The sequence below is a fragment of the Botrytis porri genome (assembly GCF_014898465.1).
Source record: "Botrytis porri strain MUCL 3234 chromosome Unknown BPOR_005, whole genome shotgun sequence".
Lineage (NCBI taxonomy): Eukaryota > Fungi > Ascomycota > Leotiomycetes > Helotiales > Sclerotiniaceae > Botrytis > Botrytis porri.
In genome coordinates, this window is record NW_024066079.1 from 559,200 (window position 1) to 585,212 (window position 26,013).

Below are 26,013 nucleotides of genomic sequence, written 5' to 3' on the forward strand. Positions count from 1 at the left end.
GGAATTGCTGATTTTGCTGATCAATGATCAGCAATTCAAACTTAAAAGCTGATTTTAGAAATTAATCCCTTCAATGTTACTTCAAATGTTCTATGTATAGTTGAGCTATCAAAGCAATGCAACTATGCAATGCAACCACGCCGCCACGCCACGCCTGGCCTGATATCCCACTCTTATATAACATGTACGCTGCAAATTAATGTCTGCATTGTAAGAAATAATATCAAATGCACCATACTGTAATACCAGTGTCCAGTCCCTGTCCCCCACGCTATGTCGATGTACATTATAGCATTGCAACCATACATCAATATCTCAAAGGGGATTGGATCAGATAAGAGCGCTAGGTACTGATAATTGCGACGCTGACATATTCTTCACCATGCGTAATTCGAGTTCCTTGAAGAATATCGTTTCCCCCCCCCCTGATTATGAAAACCCAGTGCCATGTTCTCCACCACACTTTTTTATTACCCCTGAACGTCAAAAAACGCATTAACCACACGTAGCACTACACAAAAATATTCCGTTGGATATTTAATCCGACCAACGATATTTCATCCTACTGTGATGACATCCGAAGTGACGGGTTTCACGGTACATGCTCTCACCAGGTTAGAATCCTCCGGTAGAAGAAAGATGTGCGCAATTTTCCAGGAACATGGTCGAGATAAATCGATCGCGCTTAATTGATGCGCACACACACTAAAGCAAACGTTTTTCACACGCCCAGACTGATTTATCGCACTATCGTAGGCTTCAACTTACTTCATGCACCACGGATCAAATTGATCCCAATGGTACGAACTATTTCTCCACTACAAGTTCGCGAATTTCTTAAAACGGGCTGACTACCGAAGCTATATTTCATACTTTAAATAATCTGCCCCGCTCATCATATTGCCATGCCTGCTTGGGGTGAAGGAACGATCAAGTTTGAATGAACTATCTAGTGGAGTGTTTCGGAGTTGATGGTCCTTCCGGCACTTATGTGACTTAATATCACAATCGGTTCACCACTTGTGAAAGTTGGCAGCGGCTATTTCTATTTCACTACCGTCGATTGTATGTCTGCTATCGCGGCACGGCTTAGAGTACGATATGGTAATTTCATCTTTTCTGCCTGATGTGAAGTCACAATTTTCCGCCCCCACCCTTCCCAAGTAGGAAATTAGTTCTCCAAGAATGAGATTCGGACATTTGCCACGCAGTATACATCTGGTGCTCTTCTCGTGATCCTTCGTGTCGGCCATCTTCAAACCTCGATTTGTATCATCACAATGCTTCAGGAATTTTTTGACGTAGTTCGCTCTCAAGCGGGTGCTTGGAGGATAACCTCAGAGGTGGTGTTTGATACTTGTGTAATTTTGATCATTCTCAATAGACTTTATGTCACAGCATCTATTTACCGCAACCGTCCTGTAAGTCCTCCTTCACCTTCTCACCATATCAACAATCACTAACTTTGACAGCGTAACATACTCATTTCTGGACCTAAGTTGCGTTGGGGAAAATGGTTGAGCAGCATAAAATATGTTCTTGGTGCTCCAGATATCATCCAGAAAGCATATGATCAGGTACTGCACTCTGATATCTCAATGACAAGTCTATATCTGATCCTAAGCTAATTGGGTTGTAGGCGAAAGGAGAACCATTTGCTATTCCAGCCCTCGATGAGTATCAAGTCTTTGTTTCGTCTGAGGCGCACATTGCAGAAGTGAACGAGAGTTCCCAAGATCATTTGTCTCTGCATGATGCTATGGAAGATGTATGTCTTCTCCGTCACTTTTGGAAAGAAATCTCTTGTGCCATGGGGTATGAGCTAATGTGATGTACAGCGAGTCAAAGCAAAATACACATTCTATGGATTTGAGACTGGAGAAATTGATCCTCATGATACTATACCAGGGCGTGTTCTCAAGTTCCTTTTGAGAACAAATCAACCAGCCCTGAGACCCAGAATTCAGCAGAAAATTGAGGAAGCATTTAACAAAGTTTTGTCAAAAGGAAAATCTGTTAATGGTAATAAACTTACTGCGAAACTACTTATGAAAAATTGCTCTGCTAACTTGACGTAGATTGGACTTCAGTTTCTGTCTTAGGCCTATCTGAGGCTATCGGTTTGAGAATCAATTGTCAAGTGCTTGTTGGAGATGAACTTGGTGCGTCTATATGCCACGGTTTTGCTTGATTGTAGTTTCACTAACAGATGCATAGCCAATGACCAAGATTATGTTGATGCCGTGTTACGATACTCGAACGATGTTATTCTCTCTATGGAATTTTGTCGTTACATGCCTGCATTCATCATTCCGTGAGCAACCCAATATCTGCACTCTTAAATATCCAATTCTGATCTTTTTTTAGATACGCTTGTCCCGCTATTATGGCCTGGAGTGGTGCAATGAAAAAGGTAGCCGGGCACATCAGACCTTTGGTTATCCAACGTCTTAGAGATATCGAGGAGAAGAAATCTTTACCCGTAAGCTATCAAAGAGAATCTTCAAGAATTGCTTGCTAACCTTATCATCACAGTCTGATTGTATAACTTGGGTCATTGTAAGAATATCAATTTCCACACTGTCTGGCCGAAGAATATTAACCTTGTCTAGGAATCATCCACAACGCCCCGCCAACGTACCGTAGAGCGTATTGTCCAACAAATGATTGCCCTCACTTTCGCCTCCGCTCATCAACTCCCCCTAGTTCTTACTTTCACAATTTACAATCTCTGTCTTCATCCAGAATACATTGAACCACTCACTGAAGAAATCCACACCATGCTATCCTTACCCGAAGAAATGCAGTACAAGAACATGCCTTTAATGGAATCTTTCCTCCGCGAATCAGCTCGCGTGAATCCATTAGATGCACTTTCCATTCAACGTAAAGTTATGAAACCATTCACATTCTCGAGTGGCGAAACCATTCCAGTTGGTAACATTATTGCGGTGCCTCAAGATGCGTTGATGAAAAGTCCGAGGTATTACAATAATCCGGAAACTTTTGATGGTTTTAGATTTGTGTTACCGGAGGATAGAGGGAGAGAAGAACCAAGGATGAAGTATACGGATGTCAGTAGTGGATTTCCATTTTGGGGGGCTAGTAAGAAAGCTTGGTGAGTATATCCCTTTGTTTAATACATGGTGCAAAAACTAACACCTGCTCAGTCCTGGCCGTTGGTACGTCAGCGCATCATTGAAACAAATTTTGGCGCACTTGATGACCAACTACGAATTCAAATTGGCGGATGAAAATCAATCACTTACCATGGGATATACCACAATGGTTATCCCAAGACATGGAACGAGAGTTTTGTTGAGGAAGCTTGAGAAGAGTGGGTAGATGGTGATGAAGAATACGCATGGAAATGTATTGATACTTGGCTGGATTCACTTCTTTGTATATATTTTAGAATAGAAATTTATTTAATCTGGCAAGTTGTTTCTCAATAACTGTGACTCGGCTCTCCAGACTGTAATCTTACATCGTTAGAAGATATTGAAGAAATCATCTTACATTCAATGACAGAGGAGTTGAAGAAAATACAGAATTAATCAGTCTTACAGCTGGGATTCCATATATATCCCTGTGTTCCCATTTATCAGAAGATAGAAAGTAATTGATCTTAGTTTTACTTCGATGTTCAAGATAAATACAAGATACAAATCCGTGATTTAATTTTCCTTTTGCAAGATATTTCCTATATCCGACATTCAATTACATACAATCAAAACTCTAGATTGTCTCTTTTTGGCTCCTACTTTTTCAAAAATTTCATATATCAGACCCAACTGAGGTCTTCAACGAGGAGAAACTGCGCAATCCATAAACTACACACCTACCCATCGATCAACTATCATTCGCAATTTTCAAGGACTCAATGTCTACAAAGAATCACAATTTACCATCCAACCTAGGTCTAGCCCCATTATCAAGCTGTCCTCTACCGCAATTTCCATTTTCTGCTACATTAGGAGAAAGAGTATTACGCTTCAAATCTGCACGGAAAACATACCGAATCCCAGAGAGATCGCAAACACCATCTGTTGCTTCATGCGTGTAGCAAGTGACAGCAGGACCAGGATTGGCGGTTGTATCGATATTGTAGAAACATCCAACACATGTAGATGATTGTGCACATATGGCACAGCAATTATATGGTTCCACATAGGGATCGGCTATATATGTCCAGTGGAGTTGGAGGCTGGATGGACCGTAACTAGGTAGGGAATAGTCGATGGTAGCTCCTCCCACGGCTGCTACTATTTTGTTCTCCTGGCACATATCATACGGTGTAGCTTGCGGTGGGAACGTTGTTGTTGTGCTTGGAGAGCTGTGAGTAATCACATCCTTCTCGGTGCCTATCGACGTTACATTTTCAATTTGGACAACTGTAGTAGTAGCAGTCGTAGATGGTGCCGATGTGATGATTTGAGTTGATGTTGATAATATGATGGAAGTTGCAACTTCCGGAGGCAAAGTTGTGGTACTTTCTCCTTGTGCCTGAAGAGTGATCATTTGAGTGTGGACAACCCTGACGATTTTTCGACAATATATCAAGGAAGGATATTTGGTGTTTTTTCACCATGAATCAAACCACCATCTCTTTGGCTTGGCTTCCACATCGGAATCTCTAGGACCAGAAGCTAAAGAATCAATCAGCTCTGGGCTAGCAGCTTGGTGGGGATGATGACAGGGTAAGCGGCCGCTGTTGAAGCTGGTTGGCTTAGAGACTGTATTTTTGGTTAGTTCATTTATTTTTTGATAATTTTCATCCAAGTACTGACTTCTGAGTGGATGTTAACCTATCCGCGCTTCTTGTTGGCCCCTCCAGCCCCTCCATTAGCTATAACATAAGGGTCATTCGCCAAAGGAAGAGATCCAGAAGATGCGGGGACAGTTGAAGTTGACTGTGCGGCTGCTATGGTGACAGTAGAACCAATTTCAGTTGTTTAAAATAAGTTTGTTGTCTGGATAACCATGCCAGTTGAAACAACATTGCTTGTGATAGTTTTGGTAGCTTCTCCATCATAATTCAGGCAAACAGCCTTGGATTCGTAATTCCATTAATCGTAGTCAAAGGCGCTCTGATCTCTTATTGCATAAAATCTTCATGTAATATAAACGGAATTGGCCTTTACTCACTCTCTCCTACAATTGTCTTTTTTGGTGTTTATGGTGTCTCCCCGTGGAAAAGGACGTCTAAAATACATGGAAAGTTACGCGAGGTCGAGTTAAATCTAGGCCAGAACGTTCGGATGCTACCAATCACGCGAAGTAAAATCATCAGTAAGAACTCTATCACAAATCACGGGAGATTCCAAAAGGGCGTGCTCTCTGATGTATCGACAATTCACAGTCGTCGCACCCCTCATGTGAATGTTAAGTTATAACCAGAGATAGAAAGCCGAAGAACAAGAAAAAGGGGAAAAGTTTTAAGCACGTGGCGAACAAAAAATCATATATAAATTTATGGCATGTTCCGATGAATCTTTGCCCCTGATCCTTTGACTCAACTTTTCTTATCACGATCTAGACCATGACTCTCGTACGAGCAAGTTACATCAACCATAAGCCACTTCTTAAGTCCACGAAATACATGACTTCTATAAGCAAGTCCACAAAGATTTGCGAATTTCGATCAAGAATAGTTTTCTCAACTGCTACTTCTATAGCCTGAGTTATCCAGACTTGGAAGAAGCTCCTTTAGGCTTTGGCTGAATTCTATATGTAGATGAAGTTGATTGACGATCACGTAACGAATAGTAGCCGAAGTCAAACAAGCAGCAGAGTTTAGCAGATCCAGTGATGAAGCTCTCGATACTGGCTCGCTTCGTCGAGGTCCTAGAATTGAATACTTGTTCTGTCAATCGCAGCTGAAAGTCAGGAAAACACGTAGATATAGCCGGAATTTCACTCTCTTTGAGAAAAAACAACCCATGATCACGAAACCATATAGAATAATTAGACCAATTCTAATGATAGCAAGAGCTCTTAGATTAACAGTGAGGAAAAACAAAATGGTAGTATTGATCAACAATCAACGAACGTTCTTTGAATCAACGACGATAACAATTTCCGTACTTCTGAATTTCCTCGATAATCACTCTCAGTGTATTTAACAGGTTCACCTCCTAATTTTAAGAAGCAAAGCTAACATCTGCACCGCCTTATCAAGGATTCATGAATGCTTTGTATTTGTATAGAAGTTACTAGAAGTCTGGTTACTTAAATACACCCAGAAGTATCAAAGTCTAACAGGAGATGTGGATCCCCTAGTCGATGGAGGGATGATAGGAATCAAGAATCTCTCGATCCATTCGCATCTAGATTCTATAATCATATTAGAAGGCAAAGGAAATATTTTTGTCACAAACTTCTGCCATTCAATCTTGCCTCTCTGGGGAGATCAACTTCTCTACTTCGTGAAATTCTTAATCAATTCCCTTTTCTGTCTGGTCTACATGGAAACACAATTCAGATGATCGGGGCAGTATGAATCTTAAACAACATAAAGTTTTGATTAAATGACACACTATATTGACATTTATCCTGCTCGACACACACACACACGCAAGTCTCGACAAGAAGAAAATGGGTAGACATGACAGCAATCAATTTCATAATCCTAAGAATAAAACGAAAACGAGTCCTCCAACTCATATTCGACAATAACAAGTTTGGTATTTTCTTCAACCGCGTAAATGTGCAAAGATTTATTCATCAAATAGGAGAAAATGAGTTTCTGGCTCCATCAAAAAAGTGGTGCTATTCAGAGACCGACTTCCGCTGAGACTATGCCCTCACGCCTCGCAGCAGCACTTGAAAAGAATATTGTGAGATTGAAGGCCAAACGGAACCTCAACATTTATACACTTGAGAGATAACAAGATATGTGATGGGGATAAAACTTTCTATACCTTGTCTACCAAGTCTCATCCCTCGATCCATGGAGTGTAACTGAGGGCTCACTCATCATAAAATCACCGTTCTGCTATGGCGCGAAATTTCCCTAGTCCAAGATGTGGAATTTTTTCAACGCAATAGTATAAAAAAGCTCATAGTATCCCTATTGCTTAATCGTTATACCAGTAAAGCGAGATAGAAATCCTCCGCATGGTTGACTACTATCGCAATTGAAACTCAAGATGCGTATGATAAGAAGCTTCGTAGACATCCATCAACGACTCTACTAGAAACTTAGTTAGAGAACCAAGTAAAGATGACTGTGAGAATCAACGATGAAAACAAAGATTGATAGTCGACCAAATAAACGACGATGAAATTTCATCTTGACTGAACCTCGTTCTATTTCTGTTAGAGCTTTGATGTAATCCCATCCATAGCCGCGTGTATAATCTCATTATAGTGACGCAAATATCAATACTGCCTGCCTCCTGTATGCCAAGTGTTGTTGGTGTAAAAAATGCCATGGAGCTGGGAATTGTCAAAGTAGTGGTACGCCTTAAATACATCCATAGGAAATTTAGAAATAGGATCGCTTGAGGACTACCACAATCTGATTCCACTTCTAGTAAATAATTTGACAGTTCGAAGCAGAAACGGGAAATGTCTGCTCCTCACGCCACATCTCAATACAGCACAAAAGGGATTCAAGCTGAAGACAATATTACTAATCTTATCGCCCTCTCCCTGTTGCATACAACCCATCGCATATAATTCCAGCCTCCTGTAAGATCTGATATATCTTAAGAACTACTCCCCCTCACTTCAATTTACAAAAGAAAAAGATAACTTGCCCCCTCAAAATAGGAACAGTCAGCAAGAACCCAACGCCAGCGTCTGAAGCCTCATCTACATCCAACCGTTAAGCCGAAAATTTGAGCTCGCAAAATAACAATTTTCTCTGTGTAGCTCCTGAGACAAAAACCAATAATCAAGGAACGACAACGAAAATACACTGCAAACCCTCAAAACATGGTAGTAACAAGATCAATGTCGGCACCATCGGAATTCCAAGTCTGCCTGTATCTCCACGGCCAATTTCTCTCTTGCTCTCTCACTCTCTCACTCTTTCGAGTTATCTCCAAACATCCACAAATGAACTCACAAAGAAGTCATCAGTCCTTGAATGTGTACATGCACCTTGCTAAAGGATTCATGAGAGTATAAATTTACTAAAGAAGAGGTACTTATATACCACTTCCCTGCTCCCCAAAAAGTAAGATATAAAAATGACTATCTAAACTCTATTCTCTTCTCTCTCCCCTTGATTCCTTCACTCTCTCCACTCCATAGCTTTGAATCATACTTTAAACCCTTTTCCTCTCGATCCTGATTCTCGAATTTCCACATATTCCTATAAATTACCCCGTTACACACCTGGGTATCCCTTTCTGTACAAAAACACAACAAAAACGAGTCAAAAGAGCATAGGGAAAAAAGCACAGATTCATTACCATATTGCTTATCTTCAGATTTGCTCGAGAAGATGTACACACTATATTCCTAGACTCAAGAGTTATATTGGTTGAAAATGGGGATGTGATAGAGACAGCAGTGGTGTAAAGAAGGGTGACATTGGCAAATGAGGATAGCGAATAGAGTGTTAATGATTGACTACAAGAATTAACGCCGAGTCAAGAAGTGAAAACAACAACAGTAACAATGCCAAAAATAGCAAATTTAACTATATTAATGTCGATATCCATGCGCGTCCCTCACTCTTATAGCTCTCATCGCCCACGTGAATACTTACTCATCTTCTGTTCTCCCAAGTCCATCTCAAAATAACACCACACCATAATTACCACACCACACCACAACAGAGAAAACCGCCTTCTTCTCCTTTACAGCAGCTTCGAGCACGACCCAATTACAGAATCTCAACATACAAGTTATGAGCTGCTTTTATAGACAACCAGGTGAAACTTCCTGGGTTCTATGTATCTACCACGTAGCATCTACAGCATATATACGAATCCAAAATATAATATATTCCAAATCCAAAGTCACGGATTATAACCAGAACGACAGGGGATATTTTGCAGACAGTGAGGCTGTACTTATTAATCCCTTATCATGCACCATAATATTACTACCAATACAACCCACCAAGACGAGTTTTCCAAAGAAGAAGAAGAAGAAGAAGAACAAACATTTATCCCCCAATCCCCTCAATAATAAATCCTACTCCACAATCAATTCTCCTGAAAACTTCCTCATAAATATCCAGAACTGTAACATGACCCACCCCCCAAGAACTTAACCTCTTACTAAAACGTCACTTACCTACCTATCCTATAAAATCACCTCCAATTTCTTTCCTCCTACTTCCTACAACTTCTCAACACACACTATGAACATCAACATTAAGATACTAAATAAGTTCTTCAATATCTCAATGCAAACTTCTCCGCACTCTCAATCCATACTAACCGTGATGATCCTCAGCCTGGAGCACTGAGTTAAAGAGAAATGGGAATTCAAAAAGTAATACGCAATAGCGATGATAAGACATGAATCCACAAGAACAGTAGCATAAAAAACTTCACAAAGCAAAAGATAAAGAATGAACAGCGACAATGTCAACATCGTATCACAACGAGAATAAAGGAATCAATAAGACTCACTCACTCATCACAATCCCCATCCTCCATCCCATCTCATCTCATCTCCCGCAATCCGCAAACTATACCACAAAATTCCCCGATTCCCATCAAATGCTCAAACACTAGAGTACTCCCGTCATTCACCTCTCCGAGACCTCATCAACCTAGGGTAATTTCCTCTTCATCCCAGCCACCAGAATATTGAAGAAGAGTAGAAAACATACAGTGAACGTATTTATATCTCTCCCTTCCCGTCTCACCCCCTCTTCACAAATCCCCCCAAAGAACAAGAGAACCCCCGCCACTCCGCAATAAGATACACAAAACCACTATACGGTAAACAACCGAGAGTCTCATTCCCAAAGTCCACTTCCACACCTCCTCCTCTCCTCTCCCATTCCTCAACCCATCTAGACTTATTACAGAACATCTCGGTTCAATCATGAACCTCGCGCAACCCCCACCGCGGGTACAAAGTCTTTTAATACACGCAGGTATGTATATATATACCCCCCCCCCCCTCCCCAAACAACCAGAACAGCACGCAGCACGCCACTATGACAGAAGCAGCGACTATGATACGTGGAAACCCCCATCCATTCCAGTACTTCCACGATGTTGCTTAACACGAGAAGAAAGAAAGGGATAAGACTGCAATGTAATGCAACACACCTGCGAGATACTGAAGCAGATTTGTAGATGCGATACTAACACCCTTCGACGAGAACGCGGTCGACAACGAGATTGAGTACAAGAGTGTAAGAGCGAGAAAGAAACTATAATGCTAATGATAATCACGACAGTGATGTTGATAAAAGTGACACTTTCGAAAGAAACTCACTGATTGATTGATGTATTGAAAGAGGTAACCCCCGCCCCCCCATCTCTTCCTACCTTGCTCTTCCACCTCCCCTTCCACCCGCCCCTCAACCCTCAATAACTTCCCCACAACACAGCAAACAACCTCTCAAACCCTTTCAAACCCTTTCAAACTCCAGCCCCTCCTCACACACTCTCACCCTTGCCCACCCCTCATTTTCCAACCCACCTTCCCGCCCGTCCACCCCCCCGAAAGTAGTCAGCCACTCAGCCACTCATACTCCATCCCTATCATTAGGTCCCTAGGTAGTCCCTGCATTCCCATAATAACTCGAATACAAAATCAAGATACAAAATCAAATCACCAGATCACATACAGATGAATCTTTGCATCCATCTATACACGTACACATACAAATATACATACATACCCTCGCTCACGCATACATTCTCTCTTGACACATAAGCACTTGCTTGTATATACACTTGCCTATCACACAGAGCAAACATCCAACTCAAAACACGTCAACCTCTTGCTCTCATACAGCCATTCAATTCCCCATCCATATTTCACAATCCCATAATACCATGACCCTCATTATCACAACCTCTCCATTGCAAGTCATTCCTCCTCAAAGCACAGCTCATCACAGCAGATCACGAGCCAGCCACACTCACAAGTAAAGTATATTGTATTATATTCCCCATCCTTTCCTTACTAATGGGTATCATCCCCTCCTTCCCCACTCCCACATCCCATCCACCAATTCATCAATCCTTTCCCATCATAAATACAAAGAAGTCGTCCGAGACGAAATAAAAAACGAAAAACAAGGTAATGCAACGCCAAATGTATACCCCTAATGCATTCCCGATACATTTCGGCACCGGTAGCAATGTAAACACCATACCTCAAGTATATTCTTCCCCCGAAACGTTTGTGTATATGCATATTTGAATGCCGAACATAAAAGTAAGAAGTGAGAAATGAACGCCAGCCATATGCATGTATGTTACCCATTGGAATCCTGTTCCCCATCAATGCCTTTCAAATGTTCATTCCACCATGGTCTTACACTAAGGAACTCATGAGTTCTCTTTTCTCTCTATTGTAACCTATCCCTAACCACTCGTTGAATTTGAAATCAACGCCCCCCACACACCTTTCCCCTCCAGTTCACAACCTCCTCAATTTGGACTAGACAAAGTCTGACTACTCTCAGATTTCTCATCCGCACCCCAATCCCTATCTCTCTCTCTCTCTCTTTCTCTCTCTCTGTCTCTCTTATGAGCACTCAAAGTTCCACTTCCATTTCCATTCTTGATCTTCTTTCTTTCCCTCTCTCGATCCTCATCCATTGGTAACGAACCTGGTTTCAGGACTGGTGTTGAACTGCCACTCCCCGGTCTGCCCAATAATAATTTCTTTTTCTTTTTATCGCTCAACCCAGCAATACCAAGACCACCACCGTCCTTATTCTTCTTGACTATCCCAGCCCCCGTCTTATTAACCAACATTTTCTTCTTCGGCTCAATACTAGTCCTCCTTCCATATTCACCATCTCGATCATCATCTCCTGAATCATTATCATCATCACTATCCGGTCTTTTGTGTTCGAAACTAAGATTTGATGAGGAAAGTTGTGAAGGTGTTTTTGCCATTTTCGGAGCTTTGAGTTTATTCTTCAGAATAATTCCACCCGAGCTACCTGGTTTCTTCAATAACTTCTTTTTCTTTTGTGGAGAATCGGATTCGAAATCTGGATCATCGGGAGCTTCGCGTTTATGAGGACTACCTCTCTTTCCTCCATGGGGTTGTGGTGTTGCTTGTCGACTTAAAGGTGGTGTACCATTTTGACTGTTATTTCCTGTACCCAATCCATTTCCATTAATTTTGAAGGCAGCTGCTCTTGCAGAATCTCTTCCTCCACCTCCAATACATTTCACCATATGATTGTTCATTCGCTTAATCGGTAGAAATGTGTTACAATTGTGACATTTGGCGTGAGGGAAAGAAATTGGTTTCGCCGGTCCTTCGTCTTCACCATCCTGACTATTTGGTGTTCCTTCTTTCTGTTGTTGTAGTAAAGGATTGATCATATCCTTCTTCTTCTTTCCTCTACCTGGTCCTTCTGGCACATAAGTTTGACCATACACATCATGCCATGGTTTCTCAATGAAAGGCTTCTTCTTGCAGAACTCCTTTCCTGGAGGAGGTTTCTTTGCTCCCACTCCGTCTGTAGGTTGTAAAAGTCGAGGTAAACCACACTTTGCGCAGATAATCTCATCGACCAATTCTAATGGATTGCCTTTTAAGAAAACTTCTTTATTTTCCCACTTCGCCGCATCGGTTTCTATAATTTGATTTGTGTTCCAAGAAGTAGGATCGTCTATTGAATCAGGATTGGTTTCTGCGACTTTTTGTTCAATGGCAATAGCAGCCGAACATGCCTTTGCTATTTTCTCTTCACGATGAGTTTGTAATACTATATCATGAATGATGTTGTAGAAGATATCATCAAGTACCGAATTTGTCTATTGTAAAATGTCAGTAAATTGGCAAGTAAGCAAGGCAACACACAAGTTTTGCTTGTAAAAAGGTGAGGTAAAGTCAGGCAAGGAAAGTCAGGCAAGGAAAGGCAGGCAAGGGAAAGGCATGAAAAAGGATAATTACAAGTTTCTCCATAGTATCAATTTCTTCATCTTGACCAGCAGTTATTATACCAGTCTGAGGAAACTGATCGTTGGCAGACATTTTGAGGATCTATTTGCCAGTTGGTGGTAAGATTTTCCTTGAAATAAATTGAGTTTCTTGGAAAACCCCAAGGCTGAGGGAATTGTTGAATTCGGGGGAGGGAACTTGGGAGAGGGTTAGGAACTATGGATGGAAAGAAATGATTGGAAGATCTTCCTGTCTCTCCCTCTCTCTCTCTCTCTCTCTATCTCTCCTTCTTTCTTAAGAAATGATAAAAGGGATTTGAAATGAATAAAAGATCATTTTATAGTTGAGATTGAATTTCCACCCGAGGTAGAGAAAATAGAAGAAGAGAAGTATTGTGTCGTCGTTGTCTGAATACCTTCAATTTCTTTTCCCCAAGATTCCAAGATAGAAAATTGGTTGATATTAATTAACTTGTTTTCCCTTGAACCTCTTCTTTCTCACACTTTGGGCAATTTGGTGCTGTATGTACTGATTTCCTGTACTGGACTAGGTACTTTGGGGTTTCATACCCAGAGCTCAATGATGTTCGAAATTATTGCCAGTTCATGTTTAACTTGCTTGGGATTAGTAAGGGCGGTGAAGGTCAATCAATACTGATGACCAATTGGCTATTTACCTAATACGGGCGAAGAAGCAAGCTTCACTCTTTGCTAGCTATTTATTACTAGGTACAGAGGGAGGAAAAGAAAACAGTTTGGAGTGAAGGGATAGAGAAGATAAAAATGGAAACTCGTGGCTGATGAAAAAAGGTACAGAGTGGAAATGATATCCTTGAACCTTGATATAATTCCATATGTCATTTATATACTCTCCTCCACGAAATGCTAGTAGGAAACGTCCAAGAAGACACATCTCTTTTCTCATACATGTCGAGTCGAATTACAGTACAATACATACAAAGCACTCAGAGCACGCACATCTTCTCTCTTCCTCCAAGCAGTTTTGTCTCTCCTTAAACATCAGATCAAACCATACCCAAGCAAAGTAAATTGAACAATGAACACAACAGACATCATGTCAAACAATACCCCTCCACCACCGCGTCCTCAACAACCAACCATTCGATCATTCTTTCAACCAAAACAACCTACATACAGTCCACCACCAGGAAATACACCAATCACAACTTCAGATGCTCATGAGAATAGAACTGGAAATGCAAGTCAAGAAGTACCTCCACCTCAACCTGCATCGGGTCCACCAAGCTCTACAAATGCCCCTCTACTACCGGTAACCAATGCAACTACTGCTACCCCAGATTCTTTAGAGCCATTACCTGCATCATCACAGAAACTTCCCCAGGGTTATAAAATCGAAATACCGCAAGATCACCACATTCAACCCTTACGCCGTATTAATGCTCTCCTCCTTCCAATTCCATACCCAGATGCTTTCTACCACGCTATTACTTCTCCTCCGTCTCCTTCGATCCCAATCTCTCTCTCTTTCTCAAGAGTAGTTACATATACTCCAGACTCCAACTCCGAACCCAAAGTCATCGGTTCTCTAATCTGTCGAATCGATCCCTCTCCTCCGTCTTCTCCACATGCTCAACCTCCCGCAAATACGTATAGTATATATCTACAATCTCTCACTCTACTGTCTCCCTACCGAACCATCGGGCTCGCAACCGCACTATTAAACTCGGTCATCGAATCTGCTACATCTTCTCGCATACCCATTGGAGTCAAAATAGAAGGATTATACGCGCACGTTTGGGTCGATAATCAAGAAGCATCAGATTGGTATACCAAGCGCGGATTCGAAAAGGGGGAATTAGTCGAAGGATATTACAGACGTCTACGACCACAAGACGCATTTGTTTTTAGACGAAGATTTTCGGTTCAAGATCACATTCCTAGACAACCACAGTCAAATCCTACTCCCATATTAGACTCGATCCAAAATGCGGCTGCGAAATCAACTCCTCCTCCTCCTCCTAAAATGAGCACAACAAGACCACCCCCATCAAAACATACAACATCATTTCAAGATCGTAGACCCGAAAGAGAATGGAATGATTTGCCCGAAGACGTATTTTTACGTCCAAGAGCACAAGGAGATGAACAAAGTAAAGAAAGTTCAAGAAGTAGTAGTCGGAGTGGAGCTTCAGGAAGTGGTGGAAAGAAAAAGAGAAGTTATCCTGCTGCTGCATTCGGAGCTTAGATGATCCGGAGGAGAAGGGGAGTTGCTTTCTTGAAATGCGTGGAATTTGTGAATTGGAAGTTGGTAGGTGGGAGTTGAAAAAATAGAGGAGATGGAATAGAAGGTTTCAGAGAGGGATAGATAGAAAGAAAGAGTGAGCAGATTTGACCCTTGGGAGTTGCGGATGGATTTATCAATAGATAATAGATACTAAATAGATAGGGAAGAAGGGAGGACGTACCATTTCATTTCACTCTATCTAAATACAACAACAAAACGGAACCGGTTCAGAAATCGGGAAAAAGAATATGGCCAGATACCTAGCTAGAAAGTTATAATTAAGCACAATACCTAACCGAACACACACACACACACACACACAAAGACAGACAGATAGAGAGAAGTCAGAAGAGAGGAGAAATAGGGGAGAGAAAGAGAATCCGCAAAATCTCATCACAACAGTATCCTAACCCCAAACTATCAATTCATTGCATATGATCCCATTATATTAACACTAACCGTGTCCTCAAAACCCTAGATTGTAATTCGCAAAAGTCGGCAATCCCTCAGCTTAAATACATCACGTACTCCAAAGTCCTAACATGAAATCCTTAACTCGCAACAACGCTCCGCTGGCCCTCCGGGGGCCACTGCCGTGGGGGCAGGCTAGGTTGTTTTGTTGTGGATGGATGGATGGGTGTGTGGATGAATAGATAACTGCATGATTATGTATCTAACAATTTCCATCTTTTTCGAATTCGGTGTACGAGAGAGGAGGAAGGGGGGTTTGGGGTACGCGAAGCGATGTAGTTTTATTTATTTGAGATTTCTTATTCCCTATTCCTTTTTTCAGATGCGATGTTCAATATGATGTGATATGATATGTAGCTATACATCTATTGATTTGTTTCATGTATTATCTGCATCTTTCTCTTTTCTAGTTTTTCATCCCATGCTGTGCTGGACTTACTATGGCAAAGAAGATAGATACCTATGTATTTTTCATTCCTGCTCTCTGAGTACCAGACACTCGTGGTCATTTTGATTTCTCTCGGTACTGACTCCTCTGCCCTCCACAATTTCTCATCTATCCTTCTTGCCTTCTCCCTTTCCATCCATCCCCATTTTCTCTCCTTTCGTCTCAGCACTCCTCGATCCCGGTCCCATGATAGAAAAGAGGAAAATTTGATCTTTCATTTCCTTCTCTATCTTCCTCTTCTTCTTCTCCTTCGCCTTCAGTCCCTTCCTCGCCATTTTCTCAATCCTCTCTTGTTTTTCCTTCTCCGACCTATCATAGACCAATTCATCATCCGCTTCACTCGCATTTCCATTTCCATTATCTTCCGGCCAGGAAATCGACCCATCAGATAGTATCGAGCTTGCATCTGAATTGTCCATTAGCGTACCAATCGCTTCTGCGAGTTTGGTTTTGATTTCTTCGTGTTGATTCTCCCTCTCTGTTACTTCTCCTATTGAGATTCGCTTTTCCTTCGCTTTTTCATCCTTCTTCTCGTTCTGCTCATCTACTTCCCCCTTTTCGCCCCCTTCAATCTTATTGCCATTCTCGTCTTTCTTCCCCTCATCCTCTAAACTCCCATCCTCAGTAAATTCCCACATAACTCTTAATTCTCCCCTCACAGCCGCCGTTCCCCACAAGCTGAATACAACACCAGGAACCAAATACAAGAGAGCTGGCTGTGCATGTTTCCATACATTCATAACGAATAATGTTACGAGCATTCCAATGATGTATCCCGCAAGAGCGGCTTTGAAGTAAGGTTTTGGAAAACGAGTTCCTTCGACGCCTGTTTTCATGGAGGAAGAGGAGAGAGGTGAGAAAGAAGAAGTCCAGAAACGTTCGCCCCAGAGGCCGGTCGCTGGTGTGTAGGCTGGTTTTTGGGATGTGGGGTGGGGGGTTGTTGAGGTTCCTGCGAGGACTTTCTTCGAGGTTGTGGAAGGAGAAACAAGAGGAGAGGTTGATTTCTGTAAATACAAATAATGCAAATACAAATCGAATCTCAAAGCCAACGCAACCAAGATTCCTGGTAGAACGATATCTCCTAATCCTAACATACTACCTCTTCCACTTTCACCTGCCGGAAACACAAGTTTGATTGGGACATCCAGAGTTGTAGCCACGGTGACCATTAAAGGTGTATAAAACACCATGATTATATCGTAAAAGAACAATCCAAAGAGAACTAATGATCCAGTGAAGAATGTAGTCAAGGACATGAGTTGGAGAGATCCATAGCAAAACCCGAATCCCATAAGATTTGTAAGATACCATGGTGCATTCATCAGATTGTAAGCTGTGATTGTGGCAATCCCTATCAAGAGACCGAGAAGTGATGTAAACTTGATGGGAGACTTTTGATGAGGAAGTATAGTCTTAATGTGAAGATGAAGCGTATAATTTGTTCTTAAAAGACCACGAACATTCCACAACGCATTCGTAACTCCTGTTGGTAGATTGATCTTTGAAAGTCGCCCAGGAAGAGGGCTCGTGATTCCAACACTGACCAATTTCCCCTGTCCATCTTCAGAAACTTGTTGTCTCGCTTTCTGATCGACATGAAAAACATTATTTCCCCCCGTCCACACGTTTGGAAAAATAAATCCCACTCCCACATCCAATGAATCCTTTGCCAATCTCCCTACTCCGAAAATCCCCAGAGCAGAAAAATACCATCCCAATATTTTATTAAGAATAGCTGGATCATCCAACCATTTTATAATAAAATAGAGACTTCCCAACGCCACAGCAGCTAAAAGTGGAAAGATAATAGCATCAGAAGGCGTCATACCTTCCATTTGAGCTCTTGATTCTTCTTCATCTTCTTCATCTGAAGTCTGGAGACGATTAGAAGAAGAGGATTTGCGAGGTGGTGAGGCAGAAGGAGGGCGTTGGAGTGATGCATGTGATCCGATGTAGATGGGGAAGAGAGCAGCGAGGATAACATGGATTTCCAATTTAATCATCTCTCGATGTGTATAGATCATAGAGCCACATTTGGCTAGCAAATCTTTGAAGTTGTCCATTTTCTGTGGTTGACTTATCTGGTGTTGGTATGCAGTAAATCGTGACCACTATGAGATTGACAGGTTGGAGGTTAAGTTGTGAGGTATTGAGAGTATTTCACAATTGAAGCCAGTTCATTGTGGTAACTTTGAATTGGAGTTTTTTCGTCTCCAGCCAGCTACACCTTTTCACTTCCAGAAATAACAAGTTTAATTTCAAGTGAATGTAGTCTTCAAATATTAGCTAGGAAACACCTTCTCCAAAAAATGAAGTTGGTTGTAGATGTTGTCCTTCCCAAAGGAACAAACAAACAGCAGGGATCTGACAAGGCTGATGGGCGACAAACTTTCTTTCAGCCTTGCAAAAAGTAAACAATAAATTGAAGCCTTCTCGAATATTGAACATAATACTCTCTCCTCACTCTGAATGGACTTCATAGTTTCTATATTATCAATTGGTCACTTCGATTGATTATAAATATACAAACATACAAAATGGCAGTCAATATCGCCCTAGAAACCACAATGGTATGTACAGATTTCCCAATTACTTTCCTGCCCTCAACAATCTGCCTCCACGGCAGTGGCCCCCGGAGGGCCAGCGGAGCGTCAATCGTATGGCAGACGGCTATGGGGAGTAGTTAATTTAAAAAGATAACATCTGCCATCATTTTCCCACCCACCAATCCTAAAACCCGCAGATGGCCAGCAGAGCATTATTCATTTAGCAAGTAGCTATTGATAGTCTCCGACTTCCAATCAATAATATAACGAATATCTGGAGGGCCCGCGGAGCGTCGTTCACACGGCAGAGAGCAATAGAGATTTCTGAGCATAGTTTTTGCCTCCATCTTCTCCAACCAACTTCCCCAACTTCCCCAAAACCCTTAAAGAGCCAACACATCATCCCTCAACCCACCCACCTAACACTCCCTCCTCTCTAGGGCACCATAACCCTCGAACTCTACACCTCCCACGCCCCCAAAACCTGCACCAACTTCGAGACACTCATCCGCCGGGGCTACTACGACTCCATCATCTTCCACCGCATAATCCCGAACTTCATGCTCCAAACCGGAGATCCCACCGGTACCGGCCGGGGCGGAACCTCGATCTACGGGGAAAAATTCGAAGACGAACTTACCCCTCCTGCGGGGTCCAATCTCCCGGTACTAAAACACACAGGCGCAGGAATATTGTCGATGGCGAATTCGGGCCCGAATACAAATGGATCGCAATTTTTTATCACGTTGGCGCCGACGCCGTGGTTGGATGGGAAACATACGATTTTTGGACGGGTGACGAGGGGGATGGGGACGGTGAAGAGAATGGGGCTTGTGAAGACGGGAGCGGAAGATAGACCGGTGGAGGAGGTGAGGATTTTGAGGGGGAGGGTTTTGGAGGGGGAGGAGGGGGTGGGTGGGGAGGTTTAGTGGTGGAGGATCGGTTATGTGACGAGCGTTGATGGTAGATGAGGGGGAGGTGCATAAGAGGTGCATGGCAAAAGTTTGGTTCTTTGGATGAAGAGGATCTCAAAACCTGTGGATTTGGATGTGATTTGGATGCGGATATGAGTATGGGTGTTAAACAGAACCTATTTCACAATTGGGTCAAAGACTCTATCAAGAGTCAATCATACCAATCTGGAGACATATCTTCTGCACTTTATTCTATGCCCTATCTAGCATATAGAAATGGCATAACTGCACACCACACATCTCAAAAACAAAAAGGTTGTAAGCGGGAAGATATAGATGAGAAGAAAGGAAGAAGAAGCGAAGCGAGGCGTTTAGGAGTTTGATATGAGATACCTACTTACATATCTCAATCAAGATCAATGCATAATTTCTGCTTAGCAGAGGTACATGAACAGGAAGATACCATAGACGAGAAGAAAACAGAAATTTATAAATTAACGCAATTAAAAATCTATGATAAAACCAACTAATCTTTTTCCTTGAGTTTTCATCCGCCTATCCATCCGCCCATCCATCCATGATGTTATGCTTCTCCCATGTTTCTTAGCTATGCCCCAGCCAGAAATCCCATAAACTCCATGTATACGCAAGCCCAAACAGAAGCCAGCCTATTCTTTTTCGCCATCCAATATACAACCCAGTCCAATCCACCATCTATCTATACACAAGCCCTCCTTCCCTCCATATCCATATCCATAACCATACCCGTCTAAGAAACCTCCCCTGGTAATTTCCACGCCACCAAATCCTCTCTCATATCAAACTCATCCACTTCCCTCGGCCTCACATATCCATGATGATTCCCCGGAATATGGCCCAAACCCCTCCCCTGTCTTCCCCTCTCTCCACTCCCCATGATCGAAATCTCATCATCTCTATCCCCCATACTCGAGAGTCCCGATTGTGCACTCACGCTCCTGCCTCCACTTGATGAAACTCCGCTTCGCGTGGTATCCGTACTTCTCTTATATCGATGGCCTCTCCCGTCTGATCTTCCCATTTTTCCACCTCCCCCAGGAACAGAAGATGAGGTGGTGAGATTACTCTTCTGACTCGCATCACTATGACTTCTCCTATGTCTTCTCAAATCCTCTCCGCTTCCCCCACTTGCGCTCAATTCCCTATCATCATGTACTATTCGAGGTGTGTCTCGCAGATAGTCACTGTGATCGAAAGTGGAAGATGTATGAGAATCCGGATCGCGTTTCCAGCCATCTCCTCCGGCGAATATATCTTCGACACATTCATCTGCGGGCATTTCGGCGGGGGAACAAGTCCAAGAGGCAGCGAGGGCGCGTCGATACATATCGTGCAAATCGGATTTATCGGAGGATTTTTGAAGTTGTGGCATGTCTTAATGAAAGTATTAGTGTTGTACCTCGGATCCAATCCGCGCATTGTGAAATCGGTGGAAAGCTGGAGAAAAGATTGTATACTCACTCCCAATATCATCACCATTATCCACCGTCTCTCCCTTCATAATTCCCGCGATCCCTCCAAAAACAGGCGCACTCTTCAATATTGGCGCTACGAAATTTCTCTCCCCTTCTACTTGTCGCATACTAATCCCAATCTTCGCCGTACTGTTAATCTTACTATCCTGCATTAAATATCTCCTCACGACTCCCTCCTCTCCCTCAACTTCACTCTCTTCCACATATTCCGCCAAATTCAACGTGATGTGTCCTAGAGTGACTCGTTCTCCTTTCGAGGTAGCCCCAGAAGTATAATCTTGGATGACTTCGAAATGGATCAGACATTCCGAGAGATGGTTGGATTTATCGATGGTGAGACGCACGGGAATGGATCGAGTGTAATCCCAATGGACTTTGTGTTCTTTGATAGGGGAACGAGGTGTTTGTCCTGAATGTTCGGAGGCTACAGAGGAAGAGATGTGCCATTTTATGTATGCGGTTCCACTGGTTAGAGGGACGTTGTTGAGATCTATTAACTGAGGAGGGGAGGTTAGTTTGGGTTGGGAATGAAGAGGTGTGAGTGTGTTTGAGGCTATGGAAGGAGAACTTACTCTGAGGACTAGATCGAATTTTGGCTGGAGAGATGATAGTTAGTTTATGTGTGTATGAATGATGTAGCTCTGTATCTTCGTTTTCATCTTCCTCTCCTTTTCCTCATCGATTGAATCTTCATCTGCCCACCTGCACAGCTTTCAAATTGATATATATATTTCTCCTCGCTCTCTCCTTATCTAGCATTTGCCATTTGCCATTTGCCATTCACCATCCATAACCCGTTATCCATCTTCAAATCACATCCAAGCAAACGAAACATAGTAGTAAACACATACCTTTCTAGCCTTGGAGACTAATCGTTTGGTAAAACCAACCATGATCAGCAAATCAATTCCAAGAATTCCACAATCAATCAATCAATCATCAATCTCGCCTTTCTCCTCGATGATTTCTTTCCCTTTCAAGATATTCATATCATATCATATCATATTCATCCATTCATCCATTCATCCTCTTCGATCCAAACCACCCCCCAAAAGAACTATAAGAAACTCACCCAAAAGTGTACTCATCCCATCCAATTCCTCTAAAATCGGTAGACGCACTAGATTCAACGATAGTCGTCTTAGTCTTGATTTACGTGATGGTGGTTGATAACTATTGATCAGAATGGAATCTTTTGCTAAGACCAGATTGAGGCTGAAATGACGCAGTGGAGATGGAGAGAGGTGTGAAGCTTGGGCGTGTCTTTGGGGTAATGGGAGAGGGAATGGGAGAGGTAATGGTAAAGGGGTCATTTTTTTGGTGTTATGGTTATGTATGGATGGGGTTGTTTTGTGCTTTGTTTCATTTGATGATTCATATAATCATGAAATTAATATAACGTTAATGTGAAGCAAATTGGAAGAAGAGGATGAAATGAAGTTGTTGTGTATTAACAGATAGATAAATACTTGGATATAATATTCATCTTTCCAAGAAGTACGTATATATATATGTATGTATGTATGTATGTATGTATGTATGTATGTACTAGTGAGTAAATGTATATAATCTTTACAGTTAGTTATCAAAGTGGTTAGTATCTCTCGTACGTACGTATCTGTATATAATTGAATTAAACTATATACTAGGTACATATATACATACATATATACATACATACATACTTATCGTGCGTAGGATTCCTTCTGTTCGTTTTCAGTCATGATTACCTAGGGACCCCCCCAACTCCGTAAAAAAAAAACTTACTTATCGCTTGGATGGCTGCTTTGGGAAGGAGTGAACTCTAGATACGGACTTCGTATTTGGAATTGCAAACGGAGGGAAAGTAGAGATGACTTTTGGATGAAGAGGGTTTGGTGAATTTGGGAGTGGAATGTGTTGAATGGTTTGGGGTGAATGCTTAGGTATCAATCAATATGCTTGTTTGGGAGAGTGTCGTTTGATCGTTTGTGAAGAGTATAGTATTGAGGTATACAAGTACTAACTTACTGTATGTAGGAATACTTCGAAGAATCAAGTTATGTCTTCATTCAATATCCGCTCTTGTTCCGCTGCGTGATTACATCTCACTACTTGACACCTACATCTTCTTCCCATTCTGACATTGTATTCTCCATGTATTCTCCACCCTCTCCATTCTTCCCCGTCTTTTCCGTCGTCGTCCTCGTCATCACGCATTTTACCTCCACCTCAACTAAGCAGATTGGGGTATTCAATACGTTGGATACGTATTGGACCTAAATCATGAGGAGATTAAGAATGGTCTGATGTTGTCAATGTGATTATTCAATATCAAACAATTTTCTATCAAGGCTATTCGTGGATTTTTCTCTCATTACACCTGTCAAATAAGTCATGTAAGATCTTATAATGTGGCTCCCTGGAGATATATGGCCTATGTTTCCGCAAACACCACATTTGACTAGACAGAAAAACCGCAGATGAATCCTGATCGTTTTGAAGAATCATCCTTATTCATTCAACTACATAAAACAATACCATTGCATAAATTTGTATTTTTTACAATTCATTCACCTATTGATCATCTTCCAAACTCATGAATCATCCAGATTCAATATTCAATTGAATCTCGAATGTCCACATACCCCTGAGTAAATTCGCTTGTCCAAACTAGGAGACGTAGTACACGTATAGAAAAGCATGAGATTACTTGCTCTGGGTATCAACATTATACGAGACTGAGACAAGACCAACAAGGCTAGGGAATCCGCAAAGCTAAGTCTCTGGTCTGGATAAATACTAAATAGACAGCAATTTGTATCGGACTCGCTCTTGTAAGTTGGGAATGCAAGTGCAGACTTCTTTATCTTTTGATATTATGGAGAGTTCGTTTTCGTCAAATATTTCAATTAATCACCACCATTACCATGAGTTTCTCATCGTCCATCTAGATTCTCACTTTCGAATACACTATACACTTATCATATTCCCCAGTAGATCAAATACCCTGGAGTTTCTGCGGCTGCCTTCTATAACCTCTACACTGTAATATCGATATTGGAGTGACAGTTCGATAATCCCCATGTTGTTCTGACTGGGTATCTGTTATGTATCAGGTTGACGATGTGAAGTCTACATCTCAGCGATTCTTGATATACATGCAGTCAAACAACTTGGATATGAGAATGTAATATACAACTACCATTTTAATCCGCCCTTGATGCTTGGATGGTGTAGAGAATCTAGCACCTTGAGAGATCTGGCAAAATTTCAAGCTCGGGTATAAAAGATTCTTCTATGAAGATAGTTTACACAGCGTCATGCATACTTTTGAAATCCAACGACCATATCATAGCTGTGACTGCTTTACTTCACCATTCTGCGGTTGGTTATATTTTCCTTGCTTGTGGTCTCTTGCGATAAATGAGAGAAATTGTGTTGGTTGTGAGGGGCAGTTTTGTTGTCGTTCTGGATATTTAAGTTGAACCCCTCATTTTCTGACCACCCCTCTTTTGAGCCATCTATTCACATTAAAAATCGTTTTTTTAGCTTATTGATATCTTTTTTAAAATTTAATATAATTTACTGAAAAATTTTATATAGATAACTCAGATTGTTTTAAACTTATTCTAAAGATTTCAGATTTTTAAGATTTTTCTAAATAGAAATCTAAAGCTTCAAAATATAGATTTTTTATTTTTTATAGAAATTATATACAAATTTAAAACTCATTTTAAATCTTTAATAACTTTTTAATTATAATTAATAAAAAGAAACTAATTACTTTCCAAAGGTTTTATACTTAAATTTACATAAAGAAAAAAAGAAAAAAATAATTCCTACAATTTCAAAAGTATTCCTACAAATACTTATTAATTAAAGTTTTTTCAAAGAATTTAAATTCTCTATATTATAAATAATATAAATTTATAATAAAAGTTTATAATGTAACTTATGGTGAACCGGGTTATATGAGGAATTGGGTCACAAAATTCAATTCTCTTTATATGATCTTGTTTTATAAGCTATATATTCATTTAATTTCAATTTTAAATTATTTGAATTACCTTTTGGTTCTTTTTCTTTAATCTCCTTTTTTAATTCTTCAATTGAATATTTACATAATTATCCTTATAGCTTTTTCTTTTTAGGTTTTTCCTTTGCTTTATATATTATTTTTAATACTTTTTTATTACTAAAGACAAATTGATTTTATAATTTAATTCTTTTATTTTTAATTCTCTTCTTTCGAGTTTTAATTACTTTCTAAGTATTAGCGAGCTGTTTTCGAAATAGGGCTATTTTAGTATTTTGAGATTCTACAAGTTTAATCATTTTTTTAGTATATTAATAAATTAATGATATAAAAGAATTATTATTTATTAGAGCTTTATTAAAGGTCTAATTTATTTGCCTTAATTTTGTCCTATTTAAAGAAGAGCTTCTAAGTATAAATAAATCTAGATCTTGATTGAAGGTTCTCATTTATAAAGTGGAAAATTATTAGAAAGAGTTAAATGGTAATAAATTAAATACTTTTTGTGGGGTAAAAAATATTAAACTAACTTTTCTCCAATTAGTTTTAATATTAGAAGAATTCAATACTTTTTTTTTAATATTTTAAAAGAGTTCTATTTATTTAGTTTTTTGGATTTGCTTTATATTAGCTCGAGAATATCGATCAACCTTTAAAATATAATATCATTTCATTAGTCTATATATTATAATATTAAATAATTAAAGTAAATAGAAGTAATGAGAAGGTAATATAAGTAAATCAATATCCTTCTTTATATAGAAAGCAATAAAGCTATCTG

General features: G+C 40.7%; 7 protein-coding genes across 7 annotated transcripts; 3 read left to right on the forward strand and 4 right to left on the reverse strand.

Annotated features, from left to right (window-relative positions):
* Positions 1 to 1,280: 1,280 nt before the first annotated feature.
* On the forward strand, positions 1,281 to 3,345 carry EAF01_003924 (uncharacterized protein; the record flags this gene model as incomplete). Its single annotated transcript, XM_038912178.1, has 10 exons — positions 1,281 to 1,421; positions 1,473 to 1,577; positions 1,640 to 1,768; positions 1,839 to 2,022; positions 2,079 to 2,162; positions 2,218 to 2,314; positions 2,368 to 2,482; positions 2,536 to 2,559; positions 2,613 to 3,118; positions 3,171 to 3,345. The coding sequence occupies 10 exons, from the start codon at positions 1,281 to 1,283 to the stop codon at positions 3,343 to 3,345; spliced, it is 1,560 nt and encodes a 519-aa protein (XP_038771862.1).
* Positions 3,346 to 3,897: 552 nt separating this feature from the next.
* On the reverse strand, positions 3,898 to 4,521 carry EAF01_003925 (uncharacterized protein; the record flags this gene model as incomplete). Its single annotated transcript, XM_038912179.1, has 1 exon — positions 3,898 to 4,521. One exon carries the CDS (start codon positions 4,519 to 4,521, stop codon positions 3,898 to 3,900), a length of 624 nt encoding a protein of 207 aa, XP_038771863.1.
* Positions 4,522 to 11,582: 7,061 nt separating this feature from the next.
* On the reverse strand, positions 11,583 to 13,149 carry EAF01_003926 (uncharacterized protein; the record flags this gene model as incomplete). Its single annotated transcript, XM_038912180.1, has 2 exons — positions 11,583 to 12,929; positions 13,069 to 13,149. 2 exons carry the CDS (start codon positions 13,147 to 13,149, stop codon positions 11,583 to 11,585), a joined length of 1,428 nt encoding a protein of 475 aa, XP_038771864.1.
* Positions 13,150 to 14,130: 981 nt separating this feature from the next.
* EAF01_003927 (uncharacterized protein) lies at positions 14,131 to 15,282 on the forward strand (the record flags this gene model as incomplete). Its single annotated transcript, XM_038912181.1, has 1 exon — positions 14,131 to 15,282. The coding sequence occupies one exon, from the start codon at positions 14,131 to 14,133 to the stop codon at positions 15,280 to 15,282; it is 1,152 nt and encodes a 383-aa protein (XP_038771865.1).
* A 1,062-nt stretch (positions 15,283 to 16,344) lies between these two features.
* Positions 16,345 to 18,303, reverse strand: EAF01_003928 (uncharacterized protein; the record flags this gene model as incomplete). The annotated part of the gene is made up of 1 exon (XM_038912182.1): positions 16,345 to 18,303. The coding sequence occupies one exon, from the start codon at positions 18,301 to 18,303 to the stop codon at positions 16,345 to 16,347; it is 1,959 nt and encodes a 652-aa protein (XP_038771866.1).
* A 379-nt stretch (positions 18,304 to 18,682) lies between these two features.
* EAF01_003929 (uncharacterized protein) lies at positions 18,683 to 19,715 on the forward strand (the record flags this gene model as incomplete). Its single annotated transcript, XM_038912183.1, has 2 exons — positions 18,683 to 18,810; positions 19,227 to 19,715. The coding sequence occupies exons 1-2, from the start codon at positions 18,778 to 18,780 to the stop codon at positions 19,713 to 19,715; spliced, it is 522 nt and encodes a 173-aa protein (XP_038771867.1). The 5' UTR covers positions 18,683 to 18,777.
* A 754-nt stretch (positions 19,716 to 20,469) lies between these two features.
* EAF01_003930 (uncharacterized protein) lies at positions 20,470 to 22,684 on the reverse strand (the record flags this gene model as incomplete). The annotated part of the gene is made up of 5 exons (XM_038912184.1): positions 22,287 to 22,684; positions 22,066 to 22,082; positions 21,787 to 21,810; positions 21,201 to 21,711; positions 20,470 to 21,113 (listed from the first exon to the last, which is right to left on the reverse strand). The coding sequence occupies exons 1-5, from the start codon at positions 22,525 to 22,527 to the stop codon at positions 20,470 to 20,472; spliced, it is 1,437 nt and encodes a 478-aa protein (XP_038771868.1). The 5' UTR covers positions 22,528 to 22,684.
* Between the last annotated feature and the right edge of the window lie 3,329 nt (positions 22,685 to 26,013).